General features: G+C 45.5%; 1 protein-coding gene across 2 annotated transcripts in view; it reads left to right on the forward strand.

Annotated features, from left to right (window-relative positions):
* NGEF (neuronal guanine nucleotide exchange factor) overlaps positions 1-12,196 on the forward strand; it is a 105,014-nt gene that overhangs the window by 27,512 nt on the left and 65,306 nt on the right. For both annotated transcript variants that reach the window (XM_046644989.1, XM_046644988.1), the window contains 2 exons: positions 1,360-1,687; positions 5,424-5,538. In XM_046644989.1, coding sequence (XP_046500945.1) covers positions 1,435-1,687; positions 5,424-5,538 — 368 coding nt within the window. In that variant the 5' untranslated portion in view covers positions 1,360-1,434. The remainder of the gene's footprint in view (positions 1-1,359; positions 1,688-5,423; positions 5,539-12,196) is intronic.

The following is a 12,196-nucleotide window of genomic DNA, read 5'->3' on the forward strand; positions in this document are numbered from 1 at the left end:
GTAGCTGGTTCCAGGAACCAGAAGGGTCCCAAAATCTCCCCTACCCAGAAAGTCCTCATTCCTGCCTTAGAAAAACAAGGGTATTCTCTGCCTGGGGCAGGGGAAACCCACACCCTTCGTGAATATTCTAAGATCACCTGACCTGAAATCACCAGTGTGTGTTTGGACTGGGGTGGGGGAAGAAAAGGGGTTTGGGAACTCACCCATGAGGGCCTCCAAAGGGAGGGGCTTGGAGTAACCAGGACATCTGGCTGTAAGCAGAGGGGTGCAGTGAGAAATGGGGGTGCCCTCAAGTGTAGCCCCCCATTCTCTCCATTTTACAGAAGAAAACAGAGATAGAAGAGGTGGTTCTCAAGCTTTCCTGAGTCTCTGACCCCCTTGAGAACATGGTGGAAGTTCTGCACCTGTAATCAAGAAAAATGTATATGCACATACACACCTCTGCATATGATTTATGTAGCCCCTAAAGCCCCTGAAGTCCATGGACTCCAGGTTCTGAATCCTCAAATGGGTGGGAAGCCACAAAGAATTCTTAGCTTGGCTTCTCCATCTAACCTGCTGTCCTACCAGCCTATGACCCACTCAAAGGACCCACATGGTGCCTCACCCCTCTGACAGACTCTCCCCTGACAGGAGGCCTATGATGAGAGGGAAATGGGGTTTGCCTGGACAGCCCTGGTGCATTCCTATTTACCCCTTTTTCCTATGAAAAGTGTCCTGGTTCTGATGCTATCTTCCACAGTCCCCTCAGAAGGAGGTAACCAAGCTGTTGCTCCAGTTAGCAGGGCAGCTGTGGGATGGGACGGGGACTGGCTTGTTGTTCCCACAGCTGCCATACGACATGGTCCTATCAGAGAGTTGGCCATCAGCAGGTGGCAAGAGGTTTGTCCTTGTGGAGTTCAAGTTTTCCCATCTCTAATTTCCCAGTGCGGAACCCGTCACTCACTCACAGGCTTTCCTGTCACTCGTTTTCCTGTGACTCTCCCTTGTCGTGTCCGTGCATCTTCCCTTCCCTCGCTCTGGTTCCCCGAGTTCCCCTCGCTGTTTCTGCTCCTCCTCATCTCTTGAATTATTCCGAAAATGTTTAACTTGAAAATTAGTTATACAAGCCACTTTAAACATTTTCCCCCAAAGTGCATCCTATGAATAGAATAAACAAACCTCAATTACGAGACGATACATGAATGCCTCCAAATTGCGGTGGTTAAACTGTAATTTTCACTGACAAAGACGCAGTCAACAGGATGCTGAGATTATTCCAAATTTCATCAAATCTGGATGGGAGTGGAATTCCGTGCTCTGAATGGAATAGTTAGCCTGATGACCCTGACTGAAAATTGTTCTCTTTCTATTCTAAAGCGCTCAAACCCGGTGAAGCTGGGAGAGGTTATTGATCTCCGGTCATTCTGCTGAGGAACGATCAGATTTATTTCCATGGAGACCAAGGAACCTGAAGATTGGGAAAAGCCCCAGAAGAAATCATCGGTGAGTGGTTCCTGGGAAAATGATGATGAACCGACCAAGAAGAGACCTGAGCTACTCTCAGAAGAAGAGAAGACGCCCCACGCTGACCAGGAGATCCAAGACAAAGAACCCCGTCACTATGCCCCAATTCAGAGAAACTCCATCTTCAATCGAACCATCAGACACAGAACCAGACCCAGACCAAACAGCGGGCAGCTGGCAGGTCAGTACCAGGGACAGCTGTCACAGCCGTTCCTCAGCATCCTGTTGGAGTCATCAGGGCTGAAAGGCCCTCGTTAAATGAAGGGAGAATAAGAGGCATTGAAAATTATCACGGGCAGACCCAATAAGGTGGAACATTTTGAAGCCGTTATCTAAAGAACTCAAATTCCCCCAATATGATGACGTGGATACTTCAGCAGAAAGTGTTGACCCAAATTATACAATAAGACTGGTTTCTGTTTAAAGGAGATGTCTTGTGCTAGGACTCAATATACACCCTGCTCCCACCATGCAACCCGGGAGGGAGGCTGGGAGCCCTGCTCGTTGGGGGATAACTGGGAACACGAGTTGCCTGAGTGGTGAGGTTCCATCTTGTTCTGTCACTGATGCCACAATGGCCAGAGTTTCTGCTGCCCTGAGAATACGTGACATGAATACCTTGGGAAGAGCTTGGCAGCAGGATTCTGTAATCTTTAAACCACCAGTTCCCAGCACATTTTATCTGCACAAAGTATGTTTGTTGAGCAGAATAAAGTTCAGAAACTTCTACAATGGGGAATGTCAGAGCTGCAGACCCCTCTCCTGGTGACTTGCCCAGAGGGCTGGGCGGGCAGCGTTCTGGGGTTGTGGTGTGTGCAGGAGTTCCATAGCCCCCGGGGGTTCAGTAGCTGTAATCAGACAGATGTCACAGGACAGAGAACGTGCTACCCTGAGTGTGCTGGAGGTGGCAGCCGCTGCTTTAGCTCCAGGGGCTTCACTGACTCAGTCAAAAGCACTCATCAACCTCTGTATCAGGCAGCCTCTGCCACATGTTAAACCACCCTTAAGCCATGGAGACAAAGCAACAATATTCATTATTTCTCCTGATTCTGGGGGTTGATTGGGTGGCTCCTATGTCTGGGCCACTTTTTCTGACCTCTGCGGTCAGCTGGTGACTCATCTGGGGTTGGAAGGTCAAGGACAGCCTCTCTGGCCTCTCTGGTGGCTAGTGAGCTCTCTGGTCCAAGTGGGGCCTCAGCTGGGACGCTTGTTTCTACTCCACGTGGCCTCGCATCCTCCAGCAGGCTAGCTCGGGCTTGTTCACGTGGCAGCTGGGCTCCCCGAGAGCAAGAGCAGAAGCCACCAGGCCTCTTGAGACTGGACTCAGAACCCACACTGTCACTTCTACCACAGTCCATTGGTCCAAGCAGCTCACAGGGCCAGCGCAGATAAAAACAGATGGAGAAACTGACTCTGCTGCTTGACGGGAGGAGAGGCAAAGAATATGTGGTTGTTTGCCATCTACCCCAAACACTATCAACATTATGTGTCGAGTACCTTGCTAGGCAAGAGGAAAACAATGATTGAAATACTATACTCATGAGAGCTGGGTGGCTGGTACTTTATATTACTCTCTAAACTTTTGTGTATGTTTGAAATTTTCCATAAATTGAAAGTTGAAAACACCTACTCCCACACAAAGAAAGTGGGAGTCTCTGCCCGTGAGGAACCCATAATATCGTAATGATGTCATTTTACAGCAAGCAATGTGTCAAAGTTTACAAGAGAGGTAAAAGCAAAGAACCAGATCCTTCTGGTGGTCCTCCAAAGAAGATGATACTTTAGGTGCATCTTGAAAGATGGTTAAGGACACGGCCAGAGAGAGAATAGGAACTAACCTGGCTGAACACTTGTACGTGCTCAGTGGTTATGCCACGTAAGCATTTCAAGGACGTCCTTACCACACCCATTTTACAGATTTTCAAAAGGAACAACTGAGGCCCAGAGAGATTAAGTCACTTACCCAGATCACACAGCTAGTAAGCGGTACAGCGTGAACCAGAGTTCAGACCTTTCTAGTCCCAAAGCCTGTGCGGATGCAGAAGGGAGTTAGAGAAAGTCTGTCCAACAGAAATATGATACAAGCCACACATGTTATTTAAAATTTTCCAGGGACCCCACTAAAAAAGTAAATAGAATTGGGTAAAATTCATTTTAACAATGTATTTTATTTCCCCAAGGACATCCAAAACATTATCATTTCATCATGCAGTCAATAATCAACATAAAAATTAGTAATGGGATATTTTGCATTCTTCTTTTTTTTACATTATCTTTGAAACGTGTTGAGTATTTTACCCCTACAGGCCCTCTCAATCCGCATGCTAAATTTTAACTGGAAATATTTGATCTGGATTTAGATTTCATAAAATGTACAGTCAGAAAAGTAGATTTACATACTCAGATTGTTCCAAATATCCTTAAAAGTTTTCCAGTAACTGAATTCAGTATCAGTTTTTACATTCAAATTTAAGTTAAGTTAAGAAAATAAGGAATTTCCTTCCTCAGTCACACCAGCCACATTTCAAGTGCGTAAGAGCCACGTGTGGCCAGCGGCAGACCCATCAGACAGCACAGCGTTACAGCATTGCCAGCAGAGAGAAAAGCAGATCCAGCTGCCCAGGTTGGGGGTGGGGGGTGTCTCTCTGAGCAGGAGAAAAGGGAGGCGCAGGTGTGTGTGAGATGAGCCTGGAGAAATGGGGTCGATGGGGAAAGAGCCTCAAGTTCATGGCCTCCAAGCTGAGTCGAGAATGCTGATGGCAGTGTCGACTAGAAAAGCAGTCACTTCACATCCTGCCACCCCCAGAGGTGCCACTTATGTCCAAACCATGAATATTTTCATCAGACTCACAGTTTTCCTTTTAAAGGGACTGCCTCCATTCACCTCCCTGGAGTGAACTCCCCAAGACAGCCCAGAGCTTCTTGATCGAGAGTCTGAGAAAATGCTCTCCTCGGCTCTGCCCTGGAGGAGCAGACAACACGGGCCACCGGCACCCGGCTGCCCTGGTCCACTTCCTAACAACCAAAGACGGCTCGCGCTCTGGGTGCGCGGTTTGCGATGTGGGCCTGGAAGAGAACACATTCCCCATCCCGTCTGCTCAGTGGGTACCCTCTCAAAGTCACGTGACCCCACCTATGGGTGATCTGACACTCCAGGGGAGGTGACTTGACTTATTATTTAATATTGATTAGGACTCAGACACTGTAAAGTTCGATGTTAAAAAATGGAAGAGTTGGGGGCCAGCCCGGTGGCACAGCAGTTAAGTTCGCACGTTCTGCTTCGGCAGCCCGGGGTTCACTGGTTCAGATCCCGGGTGTGGACATGGCACTGCTTGGCACGCCATGCTGTGGTAGGCATCCCACATAGAAAGTAGAGGAAGGTGGGCATGGATGTTAGCTCAGGGCCAGTCATCCTCAGCAAAAAGAGGAGGAGTGGCAGCAGATGTTAGCTCAGGGCCAATCTTCCTCAAAAAAAAAAGAAAAAAAAAGATTGAAGAGTTGCAAATGATTTTTGTCTAGTAGAAACAATGACACCCATGGTTAAGTTTTCATCACCGTCTAGGACATTAACCAGGTTTGTACCTGTTTGCAATCTCATTTCGAGTATTCTTGTTTCCACTGGCGATACATGCATGCATGTTTTTGTGCGTGTGCACGCATATGTGTATGTGTGTGGGGGGTGCATGGATATGAAGTTTCTTGTATCATAATTATAATTTCCTAGAGATGGCACCCCAGGTCACCAAATACAGCACAAGGTGTGACAAATTCCCCTTCAGGGGCGCGAGAGGAAGAACATCTCTCTTCACTCCACTTCCTTGCCCTCCCGGGGGAAGTCACCACTAGTCACAGAGAGACTTGTCTGAAAAGGGGGAGATGCACATTTTCTAACTCACCACTTTTCTTAAATGTCACAGATTCGCTGGAAAATGGGAAATCTGTAAATAAGCCCCTGACCGTGAATTTCCCCCAAATCGGAGCGCCTCCCTGGAGAATACCAAACAGGACAGACCCAGGAGCCAAGAGGATAAGGTGAGAGACGGCAAATTGCAAGGAGGGGCGGGTAATGAAAAGATGGAGCAGGGACCATTGCTGCAAAGTCTCGACGGGGCTACGAGAGTGTCCTCTGTTTAAAAAAATGGTAACTCAGGGGCCAGCCCAGTGGTGTAGTGACTACGTTCGTGTGCCCTGCTTCGGTGTGGGGGTTCACAGGTTTGGATCCCTGGTGCAGACCTAGCACCACTCATCAAGCCACACTGTGGTGATGTCCCACGTACAAAATAGAGAAAGACTGACATAGATGTTAGCTCAGCGACAATCTTCCTCAGCAAAAAAAAAGTGAATCAGTGAAGAGAAAATGCATCATGGTTCTTAATAAAGTATTGCAACGTATGAACCCAAAATCTTAAAAAAAAAAAAAAAAGGTAACTTTTAGTTGCTCATGTTAAAAAACAATCTCCATAATCTCCTTTAAAAAAAATAACCATTTTTACCCTTTATCACAAAACTGGCAAATTGTAGACGTTACATACATTGAGAAGTAGAAGAGAAAAGATAAATCATTCTATTACCACCACCCAGAGAGGTTTTTAACATATTGTAACTGTTTCAAGTCTTTTTTTTTTTTTTTTGGCTGAGGAAGATTAGCCCTGAGTTAACATCTGTGCCAATCCTCCTCTATTTTGCATGTGGGATGCCCCCACAGCATGGCCACCAATGAGTGGTATAGGTCTGTGCCTGGGATCCGAACCCATGAACCCAGGCTGCCGAAGCAGAGTGTGCCAAACTTAACCACTATGCCATGGGGCCAGCCCATCAAGTCATTTATTCCTCTCTGTTTTATGTATATTTTCTCTTCATAAAACGGGATCTTCCTGTACATCGTCTTGCAACCTACTTAATGGTATATCACAAATACCTCTCCATGTTCCTAAATATTGTTCTACACACTCATTTAATGGCTATAACATAATCTATAGTATGACTGCATTGTGGTTCATTAATCAGGCTCCTGCTGTTGGATATTTGGGTATTGGATCAGTTTGGACTGAATTTAGCTGCTTGTAACCAAAAAACCCAAATAATACAGCTTCACGAAACAGAGGTCTACTTGGCTCTTGTGTGAAAGAAGCCTGGATGGCTGTGACAGTAGCTCCTTCACGCCTTCAGAGACCCAGGCTTCTAGCTTCTACTCTGCCCTCTGTCAAGATGACTGCCAGAGCTCCAGCCATCAGAGCCACAGTTCAGGTGGAGGGAAGAAGGAAGCGGGGGGCACATGCTAGCCTAGTCTGCCCTCCTTTTAAGGAGCTTCCCTGAAGCTACCCAACAATTGGCACTTACATCTCCTTGGCCAAAACTCGGTCACACCTGTGAGGAAGCTGGGAAATGTGTGCGTCTTTTTTAAATCAAGTCTGTTTCTGCCAATCCCCATCCCTCCATAAATTGGTCCCATGAGTAAGGAAGACAGGGGAATAGATATGGGAGGAGACAGCAATCTCTGACTCTAGGGAGTTTCCGGTTTTTGCTATTTTGTAAGCCACACTATGATAACTATCATGATGATAAAATCCTGATGCCCATCCCTCGTTATTTCCTAAGTTAAATTCCTAGAAATGTCATACTCTCTACAAATCCCTGGAGAGTTACAGGAAAACAGTGTTTCCATGTTGCGCTGGGGAAGTCTGGCTGAGGCATCCAGAACAGGTGGCAAGCTCTCTTCTGCTTCCTGACATAGCCTTGCCCACAGGGCTTCAATATACATATATATAAAGTGACAGGGACCTATTTTACTATGTGTAATCAGCTAGTAAGAACAACTGCTCCCTGTTGCCCCCAATTTGGCTTAAGCCCCAAGAGCCGAGAACACCGCTGTAAATGTCTGGCCACCTACACGGGACACTCCAGGAGACGGTGAAGTCACCCTCAGCTCATCCCCCACATCGAGGGGTCTGCAGAAGCAATAGCACAAATATTTGATGACCAGGACCCAACACTGGAGCAAGAGTCCCAGAGGGGCAGAGGAAGGGCCCTGGGAGGGGGAAAGGAGGGGACTCAGACCGTGGTTATTTCCCAATCGACACATAAATGTTCCCATATTTTAACAGTCATTGAAGAGGGGTAAGGAGACCTTCCAGGTTTTATCTGGAGGGAATTGTCAGGGTCCTGTGAGCAGCCCACTCCTTCCCGCGGGGGTCTCACCCTTGTTGGGCTCCCCGCTGGGCTCTCTGGTAGGTTTTCTGAACTGGGTTTCTATGGCAAGCGAAGTCATAATGCACCTGCTATGAAAAAGTTTTCTAGAAAAAAACCTCCTGATGGGCTGTCAAGCTCTGAGGGCTTTGAGTTACTGCTTCCATAGGTAAAATCCAAAATACGAGTTTCTCCTGGGATATGTTACCATCTAGCGTCACTGAGCCTCTCCATCAGCGTCTGTTTGACGCGGACATCCGGGGAACCAGTATGTGCCGTGCAAATGGGACATCCATTCTCTTCTGTTCTGCTCACTCTTCATTCCACTAGCACCACAGCAGTCAGACGCTCCAACCTGTTATTTGTGAAAAGTAATTTAATCCCAGCTCTTGCCCACACCTGTGTCCCTATCTTCATACACTGTGTCCCTCGTACAAAGTGCCTCGGTCGATTTTGAGTATCTCTTGTTCAGTTTCGGGTGTCTCTTTCCCAACGCCTTTCGTCATCCATTCCCGTTGAAGTCCCTCTTACTCTAAGCCAGGAAAACAATTCTCTTTCTCTTTGCTTGATTTGTGCATGTAAATGCAGGCTTCATGATCTACATTTAACAGCCAAAAAGAAAAAAAGAAAGAAAGAAAAGAACCCCACGTGGTACAAAGACTGGAAACCACTGAAGAAAGATTGGAGTGTTTATCTCATGCAGGGCCCCAAATATCTGACCCCTCTTTTTTGTAATTGTCACTATAGGTAGTATTTTCATAAAAGCAATTTTAATAGTACTTATTGAAGGAAATTTTACAACAAAATGTGCAAATCTCGGGTATACAGCTTGAGGAATGTATGAGTCAGCTTGGGCTGCCAGAACAAAATACCACAGACTGGATGCTGAAGGAACAGAAATTTATTCCTCACAGTCCTGGGGGCTGGAAGCCCCAGATCAGGGTGCCAGCAGGGTTGGGTTGTGGGAAGGCTCTCTTCCTGGCTTGTAGACATTCCCACTGGGTCCTCCCATGGCGGAGGGAAAGAGGAAGCAAGCTCTGGTCTTTTCCTCTTCATGAGGGCCCCACCCTCATGACCTCGTTTAAACCTAGTTACCTCCCAAAGGCCCCATCTCCAAACACCATCACATTGGGGGGTTAGGGCTGCAACGCATGAATTTGGGGTGAGGGGACACAATTCAGTCCATAACAATGAACTGTCACATACATATACATGCCGTTGACCATCAGCTGGAGCAAGATCTAGAACATTTCCATTGCCCCAGGAGGCACCCTGACACTTTTCCAGTCAATATCCGACCCTCGCAGACATAACCATCTTCTGATTTCTGTCACCAGTAGAGCAGTTTTGCTGGTTCTTGAACCACATAAATGGGATCACACAGTGCGTACCCTATGGTGTCTGACTTCTTTTACTCAACATAATATCTTTAAGATTCATCAATGTGTGAGCATCAGAGTGTTCTTTTTATTGCTGAGAAGTATTACCACAATTTGCTCATCATCCTTCTGTTGATGGATATTTGGATCTTTCCTAGTTTTCAAACTATTATAAATAAAGTTGCTGTGAACGTTCTTAGACAAGTCTTTTTGTGGATGTATGCACTCATTTCTCTGGGGTTTGTACCCAAGAGTGGAATTTCTCGGTCTTAGGATATAGGTGTATATTTAACTTTATTAGAAACAGCCAAATAATTTCTGAAAGTTTCTCAGTTGTACTATTTCACACTCCTGCCTGCAAGGTATCAAAGTTCCACTTGCTCCAGATTCTCACCAATGCTCAGAATTGCCGGTCTTTGCGACTGTATTTAGTCTAATATATTGTAGTTTCTCACTGTGCTTTCAATTTGCATTTCCCTGATGCCTCATGATGTTGAATATCTTTTCATATATTCATCGGCTATTCATGTATCTTCTTTTGTGAAGTTTCTGTTGAAGTCTTTTGCCCATTATTTATTTATTCATTCTTTTAATTTGTAGGAGTTCTTTACAGATCTTTACTACAAGTCCTTGATCTGATATATGTATTGCAAATATGTTCTACCAGTCTACGGCCGTGCCTTTTAATTTCCCTGTCTTTTAATGAGCAGAAATTTTCTATTTTTGATGAAGACGAATTTATCAATTTTCCCTGTTATTGTTTGTCCTTTTCTAGCCTATCTAAGAAATATTTGACTACTTCAAAGTCACAAAGCTATTCGCCTATGTTTTTCTTCTAGACGTTTTATACTTCTAGCTTTCACATTTAGGTCTGTGTCCATATGGATACCCAGTTGCTCTGGCATCATTTATTAAAAAGAACTTCTGTTCCCCCAGTGAATTGCCCTGGTGCCCCCCCAAATCCACTGACTGAAGACACGTGGATCTTTTCTGGACTTTCATTCTGTTTCGTTGATCTAATTGTCTTTCCTCATGCCAATATCACACTGTCTTAAATACCGTAGCTTTATGCTAAGTCTTAAAATCTGGTAGTGTAAACCATCCTACTTTGTTCTTTTTTAAAGTCATCTTGCCTATTTTAGGTCCTTTGCATTTCCATATCAATTTTAGACTCTATTTGTCAATTTCTACTCCAAAAAAAAGTCTGCTAGGATTTTGATTCAGATTGCATTTTCTCTATAGATAAATTTGGAGATCATTGACAACTGAATACTGGCACCTTAAATTGTTCAATCTTTGAACATGTCCTAACTTGCCATTTATTTAAATATTCCTTAAATTAATCCAGCAATGACTTGTAGTTTTTAGTATAGAGATTTACAAATATGTTAATTACATTTATTCCTAGGTATTAAATGTTTTTTTTTAAAGATTCGCACCTGAGCTAACAACTGTTGTTAATCTTTTTTTTTTTTCTCTCCTGCTTTATCTCCCCAACCCCCCCAGTACATAGCTGTATATCTTAGTTGCAGGTCCTTCTAGTTGTGGGATGTGAGATGCCACCTCAACGTGGCCTGACAAGCAAGGCCATGTCCGCTCCCAGGATCCGAACCTGGGCCGCCACAGCGGAGCACACGAACTTAACCTCTCGGCCATGGAGCCGGCCCCTAAATGTTTTTGATCCCATTTTAAATGCCAGCGTTTCGTAATTTCATTTTTCAATTGTTTATTGGCAGTATGCTTAAATGCAATTAATTTTTGCATGCTCACTTGGAATCCTGTGACCATGATAAATTTGCTTACCACTTCTAATTGTTTGTATATTCCTTTGGATTTTCTATGCACACCATCCTGCCATCTGTGATTAAAGATAGTTTTGCTTCTTTCTTTCCAATCTTCATGCCTCCCGTTTGTTTTTTCTTGCCTTATTGCGCCAGTAAGGACTTCCATTACAATGTTGAATAGAAGTGGAAACAGTCTGTATCCTTGTCTCATTCCCTGGTCATGCTGCTTTGATTGCAAAGATCAGAGCCTGTTCAAATTTGTTCAAGTGAAAGGGGCATATTGTAAGGATACCTTATATCCAAATATAAGAGATGGAGCCTAGCCCTACAGGAAGGGAAAAGCCATGGGGAACCACGGCCACCTTCTCCCTTGTCCGGAGGTCATGGGGCCCGCTCCTCTCTGCTCTTCTCTGTGGACTATTCTCTTCTGCCTACTGCTCACACCAACTTCTTCTCTCTGCCTGTCAGCTTGCCCATGACCCAATATGGTGATCATAGCCAGTATGACCTTTCAGCTTGGCTCTCCACAGCCAATGGGGACTTCCTTTTGTGTCTCTTAGAAAGAAAGAATTTCTAAGGAAAAGAATCTGGTTGGCCAGCCTTGGGTCAGGTGCTTATCTCTGGACCAATCCCCTAAGAGAACAGGAGGCAGGGTTAATACGGCCCTTCCCACTTCCTCAGTGGGAGCTTGTTTGGGAGAACTTTTGAGAAGGATGTGAAGGAGAGTCAGGCACCCAAAATATACCTGGTGTAGTTAGAGTCTCGGTCTCCCACACAAGAGAATGCCAAAGGGGACTTGGGTGAGCTGAGAAGCGGCAGAATGGAGACAGGAGCAGTAAAGGCTGGAGGCAGCAGATGAGAGGACTGAGGTCTTCAGAGACCCAGAACACGCAACAGCCCAGGAACCAGTCCTACATTTGCAAGAAGCTTGGGGGGTGCTGAGATGGAGCCTGTGATGTTCTTCTTAGTGGTCAGTGCCTATCCTCAGAGGTTCCAAAATTGTCCGCAGCTCACCCAAGGGTGTTGTACAAGTCCTCTTCTATAGGACAATGGCAGGGGAGTCATGGTGCTGCTGGGCAGCGCGGGAGCACAATTACTGTAGACAGATATGCTATAAAGAGGGGTACAGGGAAGGAACTCACGTTCATTGAGGGTCTTTATGTGTACCATCTTTTTAAAGTCTCTTATCATTATCCCCATTTCACAGATAAGAAAACTAAGACTCAACAAAGGTTAGTCACTAGCCTAAGGTTGCACAGCTAGAGAGACAGCCAGACCACGAACCCAGAGGCTTCCATTCCACATCCCATGATTTCCCACTCCCTCGGCTGCCCTAGACGG

This window comes from Equus quagga, chromosome 17 (genome assembly GCF_021613505.1).
Source record: "Equus quagga isolate Etosha38 chromosome 17, UCLA_HA_Equagga_1.0, whole genome shotgun sequence".
Classification (NCBI taxonomy): Eukaryota; Metazoa; Chordata; class Mammalia; order Perissodactyla; family Equidae; genus Equus; species Equus quagga.